The sequence below is a fragment of the Lolium rigidum genome, chromosome 1, assembly GCF_022539505.1.
Source record: "Lolium rigidum isolate FL_2022 chromosome 1, APGP_CSIRO_Lrig_0.1, whole genome shotgun sequence".
Classification (NCBI taxonomy): Eukaryota; Viridiplantae; Streptophyta; class Magnoliopsida; order Poales; family Poaceae; genus Lolium; species Lolium rigidum.
The window spans coordinates 28790105-28809927 of record NC_061508.1 but is presented as its reverse complement, the minus strand read 5'-3'; the positions used below and the strand labels follow the sequence as shown (position 1 = coordinate 28809927).

General features: G+C 45.8%; 1 protein-coding gene and 1 long non-coding RNA gene across 2 annotated transcripts; both read left to right on the top strand.

The window, feature by feature from the left end:
* The first annotated feature begins 12341 nt into the window (after positions 1-12341).
* Positions 12342-15705, top strand: LOC124670265 (protein MLO-like). The gene is made up of 13 exons (XM_047206768.1): positions 12342-12638; positions 12733-13029; positions 13184-13300; positions 13384-13444; positions 13831-13916; positions 13995-14069; positions 14161-14249; positions 14392-14441; positions 14536-14576; positions 14670-14843; positions 14921-14956; positions 15044-15172; positions 15262-15705. The coding sequence occupies exons 1-13, from the start codon at positions 12519-12521 to the stop codon at positions 15652-15654; spliced, it is 1668 nt and encodes a 555-aa protein (XP_047062724.1). The 5' UTR covers positions 12342-12518; the 3' UTR covers positions 15655-15705.
* A 2382-nt stretch (positions 15706-18087) lies between these two features.
* LOC124685129 lies at positions 18088-19731 on the top strand. The gene is made up of 3 exons (XR_006997304.1): positions 18088-18124; positions 18767-19043; positions 19391-19731. It is a non-coding gene; the product is annotated as an uncharacterized LOC124685129 (long non-coding RNA).
* The last annotated feature ends 92 nt before the right edge of the window (positions 19732-19823 follow it).

Here is a 19823-nt window from a genome sequence, read left to right as displayed (position 1 = left end):
TCTCTCATAATAATTTTCAGTAGCATCATGAGCAAACTCAACAATCTAACTATCACATAAAGCATTCTTATTATGAGTCTCATGCATAAAATTATTACTCTCCACGTAAGCATAATCAATTTTATTAGTTGTAGTGGGAGCAAATTCAACAAAGTGGCTATCATCATATATAGGAGGCGTATTGTAATCATAAAAGAAAATTTTCTCCTCAATGCTTGGGGGACTAAAAAGATCATGCTCATTAGAGCCAGCTTCCCCAAGCTTAGAATTTTCCATAGTATTAGCAACAATGGTGTTCAAAGCATCCATAGTAATAACATTCCCATTAGCATGCATATAAAGTTCCATGGGTTTTTTAATTCTCTCTTCAAACACATCATGTCCTAATTCAAGATAAAGTTCATAAAGATCTCTCATATTTTTGTTGTTTTCCATTATGCTTAACTAGTGAAATAAAAACATGCATGATATTAAGTAAAGTAAAACAAGTAACTAATTTTTTTGTGTTTTTGATATAGCAAACAAGACAGTAAATAAAGTAAAACTAACAACTAATTTTTTTTGTGTTTTGATATAAGTGCAGCAAACAAAGTAGTAAATGAAATAAAACAAGACAAAAACAAAGTAAAGAGATTGAGAAGTGGAGACTCCCCTTGCAGCGTGTCTTGATCTCCCCGGCAACGGCGCCGTGAAAAGAGCCGTTGACGTGGGAGTTGAAAATCTTTGTGGTGTAACTTTTCTTCGTTCCCCGGCAACGGCGCCAGAAAAAGAGCTTGATGGCGTGTATTTCACACGTTCGTTGGGCAACCCCAAGAGGAAGGTATGATGCGCACAGCAGCAAGTTTTCCCTCGGAAAGAAACCAAGGTTTATCGAACCAGGAGGAGCCAAGAAGCACGTTGAAGGTTGATGGCGGCGGGATGTAGTGCGGCGCAACACCGGAGATTCCGGCGCCAACGTGGAACCTGCACAACACAACCAAAGTACTTTGCCCCAACGAAACAGTGAGGTTGTCAATCTCACCGGCTTGCTGTAACAAAGGATTAACCGTATTGTGTGGAAGATGATTGTTTGCAGAGAAAATAGTAAAAACAAGTATTGCGAGTAGATTGTATTTCAAGTAAAGAGAATTGGACCGGGGTCCACAGTTCACTAGAGGTGTCTCTCCCATAAGACGAACAGCATGTTGGGTGAACAAATTACAGCTTGGGCAATTGACAAATAAAGAGAGCATGACCGTGCACATACATATCATGATGAGGATAGTGAGATTTAATTGGGCATTACGACAAAGTACATAGACCGCCATCCAACCGCATCTATGCCTAAAAAGTCCACCTTCGGGTTATCATCCAAACCCCTCCGAGTATTAAGTTGCAAAGCAACAGACAATTGCATTAAGTATGGTGCGTAATGTAATCAACAACTACATCCTTAGACATAGCATCAATGTTTTATCCCTAGTGGCAACAAGCACAACACAACCTTAGAACTTTCTCATCATCGTCCTGGTGTCAATGCGGGCATGAACCCACTATCGAGCATAAGTACTCCCTCTTGGAGTTAAAAGTAAAAACTTGGCCGAGCCTCTACTAGAAACGGAGAGCATGCAAGATCATAAACAACACATAAGCATAACTTTGATAATCAACATAACAAGTATTCTCTATTCATCGGATCCCAACAAACGCAACATATAGAATTACATATAGATGATCTTGATCATGATAGGCAGCTCACAAGATCCGACAATGATAGCACAATGGGGAGAAGACAACCATCTAGCTACTGCTATGGACCCATAGTCCAGGGGTAGACTACTCACTCATCACTCCGGAGGCGACCATGGCGGTGTAGAGTCCTCCGGGAGATGATTCCCCTCTCCGGCAGGGTGCCGGAGGCGATCTCCGGGATCCCCCGAGATGGGATCGGCGGCGACGGCGTCTCGGCAATGTTTTCCGTATCGTGGCTCTCGGTACCGGGGGTTTCGTCACGGAGGCTTTAAGTAGGCGGAAGGGCAAGTCGAGAGGCGGCACGGGGGGCCCACACCACGGGGCCGCGCGGCCAAGGGGGGCCGCGCCGCCCTAGGGTTTGGCTCCCCGTGGCCCCTCTTCGTCTCGTCTTCGGTCTTCTGGAAGCTTCGTGAGAAAATAGGCCTCCGGGCTTTTATTTCGTCCAATTCCGAGAATATTTCTTTACTAGGATTTCGAAACCAAAAACAGCAGAAAACAAGAATCGGCACTTCGGCATCTTGTTAATAGGTTAGTTCCAGAAAATGCACGAATATGACATAAAGTGTGCATAAAACATGTAGATAACATCAATAATGTGGCATGGAACACAAGAAATTATCGATACGTTGGAGACGTATCGGTGCCTTTTACCTTTCCTCCCCGGCAACGGCGCCGGAAAAGTGCTTGATGTCTACGGGAGCTTCTATTCTTGTAGACGGTGTTGGGCCTCCAAGAGCAGAGGTTTGTAGAACAGCAGCAAGTTTCCCTTAAGTGGATCACCCAAGGTTTATCGATCTCGGGGAGGAAGAGGTCAAAGATATCCCTCTCATGCAACCCCGCAACCACAAAGCAAGAAGTCTCTTGTGTCCCCAACACACCTAATAGGTGCACTAGTTCGGCGAAGAGATAGTGAAATACAGGTGGTATGAATAAGTAGTAGCAACGGCACCAGAAAAGTGCTTTGCCCGGGACAATAAACAAGCAGTAGTAACGCAGCAAGTAGTAACGCAGCAGCAGTAATGCAATGAAACAAGAAACAAGCAGCGATAGCGTATTTAGGAACAAGGCCTAGGGATTAGACTTTCACTAGTGGACACTCTCAACATTGATCACATAACAGAATAGATAAATGCATACTCTACACTTTTGTTGGATGATGAACACATTGCGTAGGATTACACGAACCCTCAATGCCGGAGTTAACAAGCTCCACAATAATGCTCATATTTTAGTAACCTTTAGTGTAAGATAGATCAAAAGACTAAACCAAGTACTAGCATAGCATGCACACTCGTCACCTTCATGCATATGTAGGAGGAATAGATCACATCAATATTATCATAGCAATAGTTAACTTCACAATCTACAAGAGATCATGATCATAACATAAACCAAGTACTAACACGGTGCACACACTCGTCACCTTTACACACGTGCGGGAGGAATAAAACTACTTTAATAACATTGCTAGAGTAGCACATAGATAAATTGTGATACAAACACATTGCAATCATAAAGAGATATAAATAAGCACCTCACTATGCCATTCAACAGATGAATAAGTATTCTCGTGAAATATAGCCTAAGAGACCCACACGGTGCACACACTCGTCACCTTTACACACGTGGGACAAGGAGTCTCCGGAGATCACATAGGTAAAACTCACTTGACTAGCATAATGACATCTAGATTACAAGCATCATCATATGAATCTCAATCATGTAAGGCAGCTCATGAGATTATTGTATTGAAGTACATAGGAGAGAGATGAACCACATAGCTACCGGTACAGCCCCGAGCCTCGATGGAGAACTACTCCCTCCTCATGGGAGCAGCAGCGGTGATGAAGATGGCGGTGGAGATGGCAGCGGTGTCGATGGAGAAGCCTTCCGGGGGCACTTCCCCGCTCCGGCAGGGTGCCGGAACGGAGACTCCTGTCCCCCGCATCTTGGCTTCGCGATGGCGGCGGCTCCGGAAGGTTTTCCGTATCGTGGTTTTTCGCCTCGGGGGTTTCGCGACGGAGGCTTTATATAGGCGAAGAGGCGGCGCAGGAGGGTCGAAGGGGTGGCCACACCATAGGCCGGCGCGGCCGGGGCCCGGGCCGCGCCACCCTATCATCCGGGGCCCACAGGGCCCCCTCCGGCGGCTCTCGGGTGTTCCGGATGCTTCCGGTGAAAATAGGAACCTGGGTCTTCGTTTCGTCCAATTCCGAGAATATTTCGTTACTAGGATTTCGAAACCAAAAACAGCGAGAAAACGAGAACCGACACTTCGGCATCTTGTTAATAGGTTAGTTCCAGAAAATGCACGAATATGACATAAAGTGTGCATAAAACATGTAGATAACATCAATAATGTGGCATGGAACACAAGAAATTATCGATACGTCGGAGACGTATCACTCGACGAGATCTTCAAAACTAGCACCCATGTTAATATGTTTCGACAAACTTTTTTTCTGACTAAAAGTTATCAACCCTCTTTATTCGAATAATCAACCCCTCCGTACTTGAGTGATCAACGGTAAATGTATAAAATTATCAACCTGGTGCGGGCTATTGAGGAAAGTTCTGCATGCATGTACACAAAAGACGAATTTGCTGATGTCAGCGGAATCTTTTCCAAATTTGAAAATTCAAAACGTTTTAACTTTCAAACGACAACTCCAAATAAAGATTCGCTTTCACCAATAAATCCGTCTCAACGAGATCTTCAAAACTAGCACCCATGTTAATATGTTTCGACAAACTTTTTTTCTGGCTAAAAGTTATCAACACTCTCTATTTGAATAATCAACCCCTCCGTAGTTGAGTGATCAACGGTAAATGTATAAAATTATCAACCTGGTGGAGGCTATTGAGGTAAAGTTCTGCATGCATGCACAAATAGACAAATCTGCTGATGTCAGCGGAATCTTTTCCAAATTTGAAAATTTAAAACATTTTAACTTCCAAACGACAACTCCAAACTAAGATTCGCTTTCACCAGTAAATCTGCCTCGACGAGATCTTCAAAACTAGCACCCATGTTGATATGTTTCGAGAAACTTTTTTTCGAGCTAAAAGTTATCAACCCTCTCTGTTTGAATAATCAACCCATCCGTACTTAAGTGATCAACGGTGAATGTATAAAATTATCAACCTAGTGCAGGCTATTGAGAGAAAGTTCAGCATGCATGCACAAATAGAAGAATCTGCTAATGTCAGCGGAATCTTTTCCAAATTTGAAAATTCAAAATGTTTTAACTTTCAAACGACAACTCCAAATTAAGATTCGCTTTCACCAATAAATCCGTCTCGACGAGATCTTCAAAACTAGCACCCATGTTGATATGTTTTGACAAACTTTTTTTCTGGCTAAAAGTTATCAACACTTTATATTTGAATAATCAACCCCTCCGTTCTTAAGTGATCAACGGTGAATGTATAAAATTATCAACCGCAAAGTTAATTGTATTTAAAACATTTTAGCGAATCTTTTTTAGTTTAGAAGCTATCAATCCAGTGTCCTGTTATTTATGAACAGTAAATATAAATAACTACCAGCCCTAAAAATCTAACTTCATTTCGAATATTTTGGCGACTCTTTTTAGTTTACAAGTTATCAACCCGGTGCTCCATTATTTATCAATGGTAATTATAAAATAACTACCAATCCTAAAAAGTATTTCATTTAGAATATTTTAGCGAACATTTTTTTTTATTTTACAAGCTATCAACCTGGTGCCTCGCTATTTATCAACTGTAAATATAAATAAATAATAACCCTAAAAAGTATTTCATTTAGAATATTTTAGCGACTCTCTTTTAGTTTACAAGCTATCAACCCGGTGACCCGCTATTTATCAATGGTAAAATATAAATAAATATCAACCCTAAAAATTTAATTTAATTTAAAATATGTAGCGGCTCTTTTTTTTGTTTACAAGTTATCAACCCGGTGCCCCGTTATTTATCAACGGTAAATATAAATACCTAGCAACCCTAAAAAGTAAATTTCATTTAGAATATTTTAGCAACTTTTGTTAGCTTATAACTTAAAAACAGTACTTAATTTGAGTAGCAAGTGGTAGTTCATTTGAGTTGCAAGTGGATCTTCCCACCCGTTATTTTCCCCCTTAAAAACCACTGGCCCGAAAAAGGGAATTGCAAAAGGACCCCATTAAATATGAATTACCGTATGAAAATAAAACCCAAAAGGGAATTGCAAAAAGAGAATTGAGAGCCTGCCTCGTGCTGAAGAAAAAGAGTGATATGCTATGTGTATGCATGCAACAGCTTATAAAAGTGTGAACGCTCATTAAATGCAAATCCATGAGATGATCTGTGCATGTGCATGCATGCAGTGTGAACGCTCTTGGCTACATGCAACTTGCAAAGTACTAATAGAAGCTGTTAGTGTGAACACGTGTGAACGCAATTAAAACACTAAGTGATAAAAAGGGAATTGACTCGCTTCGCGAGCGCTTCCGCGCCATGGAAAGTGATTGCTCGAACGCTCGATTGCCAGGGAGGGGATTCGCCCATCCCATCGGTGCACCACAAAGTTATGCCTCTATGTTATTTCCATATTGGGAGAGAGACAGATTAAGATAGAAGATGAGTTTGACATGCCGGCATGTCTAGTAGTCAGTAAGATAATAGGTATTTCCATCTCGGTTATTGTTTTTTTTTTAGATAAAAGGCACTCAAGTGCCCGACTTTGAATTAACAAAGCCCCGAACGGCGAGAACGATACAAAGTGCTGAACCCAGCTTACAGAACGACACCACACACCCACACAAACTACCAAAGAAGCTACGACCGGAAGCGCGACCAACAAGCTCAGCCAAAGCGCCTACAAGACTCGGAGAAGAGCTGGAGTCTACGGTGTCGGGCCGGAGCTCACCCGAGAGCGAGCCATTTTCACGCGCGCCTCAACAACACTCCTCCGTCGCAGGAACGCCACCGGAAGCCGACCACCACCGGGGACCAAGACGCGTTGCTCACAAACCGAGAAGCAGCACCAAGGGAGCTCGACAAGGGAAGGGCACGGAGAAAGCCTTGCCGAAGATCGCCGAAGAATCACCCCCGTCACAACCTTCGGAGAGCCTCGTGCTGTGGGCTCCAAGACGGTGTCTTCAAGAAGAGCACGACACCGGAGTGCCACCACCGCCCGATCCGAGGATCTTGGGTTTTCACCCGGAGGAAGAAGAGGGACGGAGATTGGCCTCACGGCGCCTTCAGCAAGGGAACGCCGTCCGCGGACGCCGCCACCGTGGCCCGAAGGCAAAGGTTTCCCTTTGGCAAAATCACCGCCATCTACACCCCACAGCATTCAACTCGCCGACAACCACGCCGCCCTCACGGCCGTGGTCTCGGCCAGCACCAGAGTCATTGGCTCGCCCGCCGACCAACATGACTCCCACCTTCCAGGGCCGCCGCCCCGGCGTCCCAGCCCAGAGAACAGCCGAACAGAGAGCAACGCTGCGAGAGCACTACACGCCGACGCAGGAACTCGACCACGACCACCGCGCCACCACCTCCGCAGGGGCAAGATCCACGACCGGAGCAGCAACCTACAGCCCCCATGGCTGTCGGGTGCCCTCCAACTCGGAGCAACGGACGGGGGCTCGATTGGGCCCGGGGCCCCTGCCCCGGCCCGCACGAGGACGGCCAGATCTGGAGCCGCCATGCCAACCGCCGCCACAGGGAACATCCGCGCCGCCGGCTCGTCGCAGCGTCGTCTCCGACCAAGCCCAGCCGCAACAGGCCCCGCAATCCCTGCCCTCGGCCAAGTTGCCTCGAGGACGCGCCGCCCGCCGCCGCCCCACGCGGAGGAACCGCTGAAGCTGCCACGAGCACGCCCAAGGACCACCACGAAGCAGCCACGCCGTCGGGAACGGCCGCGCCCTACGCCAGCGCTGCACCCTCGCCGACCGCGCCAACCCGCGCCGCCGCCACCTCGCGAGGGGAGAGAAGGCCCCGGCGGCGCCGGCGCCGCACGAGCTTCGCCCGGCGACGCCCTCGGGCGGCGGCGAGGGGGAGGGGAGGAGCGCTGGGGGCGAGAGGAGCTGCGCCGCCGGGAGCTCCCAGGCCGCTCGCGGGAGCGGCTCAGGAGCTAGGGTCTCAGTCCGTATGTCTCGTTCTCGGTTATTGTTTTTTTGGTGTGCCAACTGTTTCTGGGTACAATTTAGACAATTTGTGTATGTACAAACGATAGAGATTTAGACCTCTTGGTTCATTTCACCGAACATCTACAAACTTAGGATTTTAAATAGACTTTTTCATGTGTTTATGTAGGTTTGGTATATCTTTTCATTCTATCAAGCACCCGTGACAACCACGAGTGGCAAATGGTGATCCTACCAACCTCCGTAACACCTTGCGGGGTGGATATACCACTCTAGACTCTCTCTAATCCGACCCAAACCGTGCTAGTAGTTAATGCTGCCACTAGTGCTAGGCTCCGGCCTTGGAGTAAAGTTTATTTTTCTAAAGGCGTGTGTTTCCATACACATCAAAGGATGAAATTTTTTTCTAAGTGAAACAAAAGGATGGCTGAGATTAAATGATATATTTTTGGGATTAGAGGTAGGATGGATGTGATTAAGGGATACCACGACACCCGTTTGGAGGTTTACACTGTTTTGAGGTTCGGTGGTCCATGGAAGCACAAGCTTTTTCCAAAAATACATGTTGGGTAGGGGTACTCCTAATCGCCTTCCACATGCGCGGGCCAAAAACGTGTAATTACATGTCTTCAAAAAATTGGATATTTTTTTGCATGTAGATGATCGACATACGTATGTGCGTGCCAAATTACGTACCGAAAATTGAAAATATATAGTATGTAGAAAATGACAAGTTTCAAATGAAGAATACCAAGCAATCCCGCAAGTTTCCGAAAGGTATGTAACTTAGTGCTCGGACAACATGCAACTTAAGAGAATTGTAAATATAAATTCGGGCTTGAGACGGTTCTGGGTGGAAAATCAGCAATACCCATGTTTAAAAAATGCGGGTATTTTTCCTTTTCTTCATACGAGCCTAACACAGTTCGTCTAGTCCCCTAGGCCAAATCTTTTTTTCTAAGCGGGGAAAAATGTTTTCCCAGTCTAGTAATTAGCAAGAAGTTTGAAAAGAAAGTAAAATAAAGGTTTTAACCGGCTCTAGTCTCCTGGATATTTCACTCAACTTGTTCACCCCTGTAATGACCCACAAGTGGGCTTCACTCTTAATTAAGAGCATCTCCAACAGGCGCGCTATAAGTTGGCGCGGTATATGACGCTGCCGCCGCGCTGTAAACCGTTGCCGCGCGCCGGAGCGATTTTTCCCCGCCGGGTGCGCCATTTTGCAGCGCGCGTTGGCGCGGTAAAATAGCACCTCCACCGGACGCGCCATTTTGCAGCGCGCGGGCGCAAACAACAAACACACACACCTATGCATCCAACAAGATCAAATAATTGTATAAAATTTCACAAATAAAATGTACCATCCAAATACAATACATTGTTTAACAACAATAATTCACACCAAATACAACACGTCCAACATACAACAATACAACATAGTTTTGAGACAATACACCACATAGTTTTCGAATAAAAACAACAGGTATGCAACTATGGTTGTCCATTCCAATTCCACCATTCTTCCATGAGATCTTTTTGAAGCTCATCATGTGTGTCGTTGCACCGAATGGTATGGTATGAGGCAATGAACCGTGCAATCCTATGTGCGGACCTCCTCACTTGCACGGGAACCCCCATCAAGTCGTAGTGGGTATGATCCACATCTTTTCCGCGATCATCCTCTATAATCATGTTATGCATGATGACACACGCGGTCATGATATACCAAAGGCATTCTTGATCCCAAAATCTAGCCGGTCCTCTAACAATGGCAAATTGGGCTTGCAAAATCCCAAATGCTCTCTCTACATCTTTCCTAGCCGCCGCTTGTGCATTGTGGAATTGAGTTTGCTTCTTACCTTTTGGTTGAATAATCGGCTTCACAAATGTTTGCCACCTTGGATATATTCCGTCGGCGAGGAAGTATCCATAGTTGTACTTGTGGCTCAAACTCCACCAATGGACCTTCCCGCATTGCAAGTCTTGTTATTAGTGGTGACCGTTGAAGAACATTAATATCATTGCAAGATCCGGGCATTCCAAAGAAAGCATGCCATATCCAAGTCTCTTGGTCGGCCACCGCTTCAAGTACTATGGTGGCATCCTTCTTGTAGCCTTTGAATTGTCCATGCCATGCAGCTGGACAATTCTTCCAACTCCAATGCATACAATCAATGGAACCAAGCATACCGGGAAACCCCCGGTTGGCGTTGATCTCCAAAAGCCTTGCCGTGTCTTGAGCATTGGGGGCTCTCAAATATGTGGAGCCAAAGACATTGACAATTGCAACGACAAAGCGCTTCACACACAAGATAGAAGTGCTCTCCCCCATGGCCAAATGATCATCAATAAGATCCGCCGGTATACCATATGCCAAGATACGCAAGGCGGCGGTCACCTTTTGATATGTGCTATGACCAAGTTCTCCGGCGGCATTCCTCCTTTGCTCAAAGAAGCGATCATATTTGGTGACCTCCGTTGCAATGTGCTTGAACAAGTTGAGACTCATCCGGAAACGCCGACGAAAATAGCTTTCGGGGAATATCGGATTCTCATTGAAATACGACCGCATCAACTTCTCATGCCCTTCAATCCTTTCTCTCCACAACTTCTGTCTACCGAACACCGATCCACCAAATTTTGGCCTCTTAACGGCGCGGTATGCTAATAGTAGCGATATGTTCTCCTCTTCCTCTTGATCATACTCGTCATCCGATGAATCGTATGATGAACTCTACAAACATATGTATGAAATTACTTAACTATTGTAGCTAATTGGCGAGTGAAAATAGAGGCCGGCCGGCGGAGGTGCATACCTTGCGAGCAAATGGGCGAGCACCATGGGCGCGCCATATTGCTAGCGAGCTCAAAGACGATGACGACGACATGTCGACGGCGGCGCGGAGGAGAAAGCGACGCCGGCGGGAAGGGGGGCGCGGAGGAGGAGCGCCGACTACAGCCCGTCACTGGCGGCGGCGCGAACGCCACAGTGCGGCGGAGCGGCCGCTGCTGCCAGGAGGGGGTGCGGGCGAGGCGGATCTACGCCGCGGCGGCGTGCAGCAGCGGGGGCGGCGACGGATTCGACCGGCGGTGGCTGGATTTCGCGCCGGCGGTAGGTGGGGAAATGAGGGCGCGGGCGGGGGAAATTTCCAGCCGTTGGATTTTCGTGCGGGCGCGGAGCTTTGCCGCGCGCTGTAGCCGACGCGTCAGATATGCCGCTCCGGTTTGTGCAAAACGCCGCGCGCCCTGAAAAATTTACAGCGCCGCGCCATTTACCGCGCCTGCTGGAGCGCGCGCGGTATACTGGCCGTTTTTTTTTTGCAGCGCGGCCTATAGAGCGCGCCTGTTGGAGATGCTCTAATTCTCTCAAAGACAAGCGAAGGGAGGACATGTTTGTTGTGGAGGACGTATCCAAACCACCCAAGAGGCGAGCAAGGCGAACGGATGCCAAGGCTTTGCGATTTGTAGTGTGGATGTCCAACATTTAAAGCCACCAACTCAAGTTAGAGTAATCCATCCAATGTTGGAAATCGAGGGCATGAAGCCCAAGACACCGAAGTTCAAGTACACTTTTAATGGAATCCCCAAGTATACTTAAGTACGAGTACACTCAGTGCAAACCTGAGTACAATTATGCATTTCCTCGGTTTTTATTTAGTTTGGATTTTGGGTTTTTTCAAAGTCAAAATATTGATCAAGTTTGACCAGAAATATTGGAAAAATATCAACAACCATAGTATCAAATGCATATAATATGAAAATATAGCTGACGATGATTTTAATACAATAACTTTTACATTGTGCATGTTGGTATTTTTTCTACATATTTAGTTAAATTTTATAAAGTCTGACTTAAAGTAAACCTAGAACATAAACAATTATGAACAGAGGGAGTGCAAACCCCGAGGTATAGCTAGATTCTTATTAAAAGTATGATTTTTTTTCTTTAAACCTATTAATATAAGGGATGTGTCTATGTCTAAGTTGACTGAGATTTTCTTAAGTCTCAGTCATCTCAGAAAAGTGCAACTGCAGTTCAAAGAAAAGTGCAACTCGATCCAGTTGCACATTTCTACCAGAAAAGTGCAATTGCACTTTTTTAACAGAAAAGTGCAACTCTAGTACTTTTTCGCAAATGACTTAGACTTAAGAAAATCTCAGTTGACTGAGACATAGCAAAACCGTAATATAAGATCTAGTTTAAAAAATCTCGACGCGAGAATCTTAAAAGTAAAACGTTTTCTAATTTGGATGAACGGTTTTAAAAATATCCTGTGCCGGCCGAGCACACGAGGCTAGCCCGCGTCGTCGATCACCCACCCCACCGCAACTCGTGTCCAGCTCACGCAGCGAATTCAACGACCACTGTGCCCGGCTCAGGTGGCTGCCTGTCTCGGGCGCTCCGGATGCCACGCACGCCGCCGGCACAAGTACGCGCTTTGACGCGGCCACAAAACCGGCCGTGTGACACAGAGCCCAGCTACGTACGCGCGTGCGTGTTGCTCTGCTCTGCTTTGCTTTGTTCGCTCCGGCCACACCGCAACATAAGCTAGCTGGGTGCCTCGTTTGTTTAAGCTTCGAGCTATCGGCCGGTTGTTGTCTGGTCGATCGAGGCGGCCGGTCGCTTGCTGCCGTTGGTACTTCCCCTAGCTAGCTAGCTCCGTCGATCCATCCATGGCGACACCGGGAGGGCGGGAACTGCCGAACACGCCGACATGGGCGGTGGCGCTCGTCGTCCTCGTCCTGGTGCTCATCTCCGTCGCTATGGAGCACGCGCTCCACAGGCTCACCCATGTACGTACCCGCCACCATACCGTACCGGCCACGGCCTCTATTAGCACGGTTCAAATCGTGTATGTAATCGCTCTGCTATCCCTCCTCCTGCCAGTGGTTCCACAAGCGGCAGAAGAAGGCCCTGGCCGAGGCGCTGGAGAAGATGAAGGCGGAGCTCATGCTGGTGGGCTTCATATCCCTGCTCCTCACCGTCTTCCAGACGCCCATCTCCAAGATTTGCATCTCCCACAACGCCGGAAACGTCATGCTGCCGTGCAAGCTCCCAGCACCCTACGCGGGCAGCGGTGACGACGGCGAAAAGGACAACCGCCGCCGGCTTCTCAGCTTCTTCCAAGGCGACAGCCACCGTCGGTCCTTGGCCACCGCCGTCGCGGACGTCTGCGCCAGTAAGGTCAGCATCTTTCTTTTCCTTTTTTTTGTTTCCTGAAGAGACTCAACTCTGATCATGTAGCGACGAGACGTTGCCGTCAACGTGTTCTGACTTGTGAGGTCCAGCCCAGACGAGAGGATGTAAATGTAATAGCTTGGCTCTAATGGTTTTGCAGGGCAAGGTGGCGCTCATGTCCACTAGCAGCCTGCACCAGCTGCACATATTCATCTTCGTGCTCGCCGTCTTCCATGTCGCTTACAGCGTCATCTCCATGACGCTCAGCCGTCTCAAAGTAACTTTTTCTGCTCTAATATAATCAACCGCATGCCTGTCTATCTGTCGAAGAACTAGTCTGATACGAATCTGCTCCGCCAGATGAAGAAGTGGAAGAAATGGGAGGCTGAGACCGCCTCGTTGGAGTATCAGTTTGCAAATGGTCAGAGTCTACCACTCTCTAGTTACATCTTTTTTTCTATTTTGATTGAAATCTGATGCTTTGATACATCGGAGTAGACTGGCTGATTATTTTTTTATAGAAAAAAAGAGGACAAAAGCCTTGCTCTATTCCATTGATTAAGGAAAGAGTTCACAAGAATAAAACTGCAAAGAACGATTACAACATGGCTACTCTCGCGCCATCAAAGAACTCAAACGTTTGGCTCCCGCAAAAGTCCACAACTTAGACTCATTCATAATTTTATCTAAAATAACCGCTGGCGGAGCGTGCTTGTTCTTAAAGACCCTCGCGTTCCTCTTATTTCAAAGCTTCCAAGTGGCAACAAGGGTGATAGATGCCAAGTGGCTTATATTTTGGTTATGCAGATCCCTTGCGGTTCCGTTTGACGCATCAGACGTCCTTCGTGAAGCGCCACATGGGCCTCTCCAGCGTCACTGGCGTCAGATGGATCGTGAGTTACTGCACCTTAATCTTCTCCCGCGATTTACACCTAGCTCTTCTGGCATACGTCCGTGATGTTTTGTTTCAGGTTGCGTTCTTCAGGCAGTTCTTCAGGTCAGTCACCAAGGTGGACTACCTCACATTGCGCCAAGGCTTCATCAATGTACTGATAAACCATCTCTCCTCCACCATTGTTGTTAACATTATATCGTCACATATAGGACAAGGAATTCATGGATTTGATTTTCGCGCAGGCACATTTGTCGCCCAACATAAAATTCGACTTCCACAAGTACATCAAGCGGTCGCTGGAGGACGACTTCAAAGTCGTCGTCGGCATCAGGTTCAACTCATTTCTCTACACTCCACTCCTGCATGGATTACATTAATTCTATGTTGCCGCTAGCTTCCATACGATATTTGCTTTCTTGATGCACCTGAAATTAATGAATGATTTAGACGTATTTGGCTCCTGTGTTTTGCAGCCTCCCGCTGTGGTTCGTGGCGATCCTTACGCTCTTCCTTGATTTTAAAGGTAGCGCCTTTGTTCTTGCCCCGTTTTCTATTGTGTTGCCCCTACAAGGTGGCGCTTATTTTCTTGACCCTTATTTTTTGTTTCCTGGCCCTAGGGATCAGCACGCTCACCTGGATTACTTTTGTCCCTCTCGTGGTAAGTGCGAATTTTCTTTGCCGAAAGGAAAGGCTAACCCAACCCAATTGCAGTGTTCTGAATCCAACATGCCATGTCATTTGTCTTTCTCAGATCCTCCTGTGTGTTGGAACCAAGCTAGAGATCATCATTATGGAGATGGCGCAAGAGATTCAAGACCGAGCCACCGTCATCAAGGGGGCTCCTGTCGTCGAGCCCAGCAATAAGTTCTTCTGGTTCAACCGCCCTGATTGGGTCTTGTTCCTCATACATTTGACACTGTTCCAGGTACATGTCTATTACTCCTGCTCAGCTACTCAACTTACTATATACTCCACATCACTAATCTGTTTGTCTGCTACCAGAATGCGTTTCAGATGGCTCATTTCGTGTGGACCCTGGTATGCGATTTGTGACTTACTCATGAGAATCATCAATCTGTGTTATTGCTGCTGAACTGCAATGACACAATTCCTCTTCTATCGCAGGCCACACCTGGCTTGAAGAAATGCTTCCACGAGAACATAGGACTAAGCGTCATGAAGGTCGTGGTGGGCTTAGGTCTTCAGATCATGTGCAGCTACATCACCTTCCCCCTCTATGCACTTGTCACACAGGTAGATTTGACGATGAAAATCTCAGTAAAATGGTCTTGTAGAGAAGCATAGGAACGTCAAACTAACTATGTGCATTTGCTCGCCTGCAGATGGGCTCAAACATGAAGAGGACCATCTTCGACGAACAGACGGCCAAGGCACTGCAAAACTGGCGGAACACAGCCAGAGAGCGGAAGAAGACCAGAGACGCGGACATGTTGACGGCACAGATGATCGGCGACGCTACGCCGAGCCGAGGAACGTCGCCGGTGCCAAGCCGAGGAGCGTCGCCAGTGCACCTGCTTCACAAGAGCAAAAAACGCTCCGACGATTTCGAGAGCGCACCAACCTCGCCAATAAACGAGATGGAGGCTAGTGACATGTATCCCGTTGTGGCACATCGGGTGCACAAACTAAATCCTTCGGATAGGAGGAGGTCTGCCTCATCGTCGGCTCTCGATTCTGACGTCAGTGCTGAATTTTCCTTCAGCATGCAACATTGATGAGTCAAGTTTCTGAATAGTTTAGTCAATGTATAGCAAAAATAGGGGCTAAATATATTTTTTGGATAAAGGAAATATTAATATCGCGAGAATATCAATTACACTAGACTATAAAAAGAAGTCCCGCTACAACGATCAATTCATTCTAACAGTGGACCAAATACCACCAAAACAGCAACAGAAATCCATCAACTCTAAAAGCGGCGCCTTGAAAAATGGAACAACGCACAAGTGTCGTCTTCGGCCTGAACAATGACCAAAGGTTTTCATCTTGGAAAAAGCCCGCACTCACAAAACAATGTCTTCAACAAGGTCATTGTTTGGCACAACCAATTAAAGTCAGACCTTGGGTATTCCTCGATATCCTTGTCGATGCCCTGAGCTTCTCCCGCTTCCATTTCCTGGCTTGTCCTGAACTCTGCCAGAACCGCCAGCCTCATCGCCGTGGGCCATGTTCGCACCAACTAAAAAAATGGATTAGTACACAAATGAAAAATCTGGCATGAACTTTGCAAATTTTGTGACCAAGGTTTCTCCTTCGGAGGCCTGAAGATGGGTAAACCTTATTTTATCCCATGTGTCTTGTGCTTGCACGTCGTTGAAACAGCCAACATGCTTCTTCCCTAAAATCCAAATCTATCACGTACGAACATTGCCATGATTATCCTACGTCAATATCCGTGCAACATAGGTGCACTGGGAGGCCACGGAAGCACATAGGCGGGATTTTTTTGATGCTCTAAAAAAAGCACGGGGGATTTCTCTTACTTCCTCGTTAGTGCAGTGGAAGATATTCCTATAGTTTTTCTTCGATCTCTTTCATGTTTCAGATCCATTTTTTAGATGTAAGCGTAGATTTTTTCCCCCTACGATTCTTGTGTCTAATATGTTCATCAAAGAGATTGCAAGGCTGACGTGTTTTCTTCACTATGTGTACTGAGATTTATTTTAAGATTCAGCGCTGATCGCAAGTGGCCTTGTCCTAGAATCAACCAAGATCCATCGCACGAGGTCACGTTCATCAGTAAAACATTGGAACAACATAAAGATGCAAGTAGATAACCACAACATTAGAACTAATTATCTTTTTTTACTTTAGATTGTTAGTACACCTTTCGATCCATAATAAGTGTTGAGAACTTCCCTTATCAAAAAAAGTGTTGAGGATTTAGTTCAGGTTTGATCTAATTTAAACTAAACCTCTCGACTAGAGAGAGTAATACATGTACATCTTGTTATACAAATCATGTGATCACTTACATATTTCTCTTGAACCATAATCTTGTGCTCTAGTGCTTATTTATAATCTTGTCCAAGTGCGAGAGAAGCTCCGTGCGGCCCCCATGTACTCCCGTTGGTGAATGGTGGCGGCCGACGCCTCGATCTCGGGCGGCTGCGGTCGATTCAGTCAGGAAGCGGTGAGCGTGGACAGCGGCGAGCTGCGGGGGAGCCATGCTAGGTGGGGTGGGTGTGGGCAAGGACGTGCATGTGAGGAAGATGAAGACAAGAGAAAAGAAAAGGAAGGAAAAAAAAGAAAGGAAAAAGGTGTAACTCACTGACATGTGGGTTCCATGTCGCCTCCGCCCAAGCGATTCCGGAGGCCTCCCATCACCGCCGCCTAACCTCCCCCGCTCCCGGCTGTTGCCGCTGCTGAAGCCGGCGCCCATCTTGCCAAAGGCGAATGGCTGGTGAGGGCACGCACGACCGATCTCCTCGGGTGGTGGGGTACGACACGGCGAACCATGGGCATCTTGTGGAAGAGAGGACGGAGAGGAGGAGTGGACGGTGACGATAGCGTTGGCTGGCTGGCGGCGCGTCAACCTTCGATGGCGGCTAGATGGGCTGATCTGGGGCCGATCTGGGCCTAGTGGTGTCTGCCCGGTCATGCGGCTGGCTGTTCCCTCTTTGACTTTCTGAGTTCGTCTTCTCATCCATCGCCAGCCAGTGACATGGGGGCTATTGGCGTGGTTTTGAATAAAGGTGGCGGTCCTTGGATCCCTCTCTCTTCGTGATGAAGAACTGCCTGTTGCCGATCAGCATTAATCGTGGATAGGCTATAGAGTTTCGGAGGACTCCGCCGAATTTTAAATGGACGACATGTTTGGAGTTTGCTGGTGTGGATGGTGTTTCGGCCGCGAGCAACCATGTTTATTACTGGCAACCGTGCGCGTTAGAAGAGCAAAACGAAATCTTTTGCTCCACTAAGGCTAGAGATGCTCTTACATTCGTTACCCGGATTGTGATCATCCGTCTTCTCCACGGAGAAACAGTGCCATTCATAATTTTAAAGAGATCGCATGACCACGGCTTGAGGAACTTTTGTGTTTTCGTGTTTAAGCATTCTGGTTTGTTTCTTAAAAAACTATTATTCTTTGGTTTTCATGGAGGACTCCAGTTCATCTGCAGTTGGCATCACAACTATGCAAATCTTTATTCAATGATTCACCAACAACAGAGGCAACCTGGAAAGGTCCATACATTGTTAACTTCTTGCACTCTGTTAACTGGTGCTTAATTCGTTTTTGATGCATATTATGATGCTTTTATTTATAGAGATAAATTTATTAATTATGTCTACTCCATTGCCAGTTCGTTTTTGATATCATATTCTATTTTACAAGTTATTACTTGTTACTTGTTAATTAAGTCCAGTTGTGCTTAATTCCGTTTCTTACACCTTGCTATCTTTTAACAAATGTTATGCTAGTTCATATGTCTACTACATGGTTAATTCGTTTTTGATATCATATTCTGTTTTACAAGTTATTACTTGTTACTTGTTAATTAAGTCCAGTTGTTCTTAATTCTGTTTCTTACACTTTGCTATCTTTTAACAAATGGTATGCTAGTTCATTATGTCTATCTACATGGTTAATTCGTTTTTGACATCATAATCTGTTTTACTTGTTATTATGATGCATCAAGAGTTAATAGATGTGTTGTTTCTGTTTACTCCTAGTTCATTCTGTTTTCATTTGATATTAACATGCATTTAGAGGTACTGTATTAATTCTTTTTCTTACGCCTCGCTATCTTTTATGAGATGTTATATATGTTAGTTCATTGTGTTAACTCTTTTATAATCGTAATTCATTCTTTTTTTTAAATGTAGGACTTCTAAACAATGACATCTATCATATCTGGAATCATGGCCCAAAGATTGGTGGGGGCTTTGATTGCCGGTATTGCCGCCTAAAGAGTAGAGGAGGTGCAACCCGCTTTAGGGAGCACCTTGCTGGTATACCAGGTGATGTCAGGGAGTGCCCAAATGTTCCAAGGAATGTTCGTGCTGCAATGAGGGAGTCCCGGGATGTGACAATGCTGAGGTCTGCCCGGCTTAGGAAAGTCAAGAAGGTCAAGAACGTCAGCAGCCTCTACAAATAAGATAGGTACATTTTTTATTCTGGTTGCCAATGATAATTTTTTTAATAATTTACACCATCTATTTCTGTTGCATGATTGCATCCTCTTGAACGAAAATAAAATCTGGTAATAGATTGTTCAAGATGATACATAAACTATGCAAAAAATGTTAACCATAATCCCATTGTGTCCACTTTGTCTCCTAACATGTAATAGAAACGGGTATGCACTTCCATATTGTCACTGAAAATAACAAGACTTGTATGTAAATGTATGATTGCTTCATTATATTCTCTGGAACACATTTAAGCTTGTATATTCACAGTGGTACCACATTACCTTTCATGATATGTGTTTTTCTTTAAATTGCAAGGTTAAGAAGCCTGGGAGCAAAGCTATGTTGCTGTTTCATGCAAGATGCGTGTGAGTTCATATTCTCGTTTTGGGACAGTTGAAGAATGTTTTGGGGCAGTGTAAGAACGTGAAGTCAAAATGAGTTCATGTTCTCGTTTTGGGGCCAGTATGATTGGACTTTGAAGTGCCCGGTTGTAGTATAGATTGTGATTCTGAACTGTCTGTTAACTAGCCTAGCCTACTGTTGGACTAATATGTTGTGATGGTTAATATCGGCTATTGTTGAACTGTGGTTCTTATGTTGTTATTTTTGGGCACTGTTGATCAAATGCTCTTATCTGATGGATAGATTCTGCCGTATGATTCATGTGTGTTTATTTTGCTACAGAAGTGCTGTGCATCATTGTTCTTGATTATTTCATATTTTTTTGTCAAATTTCGTCCATTTTTCG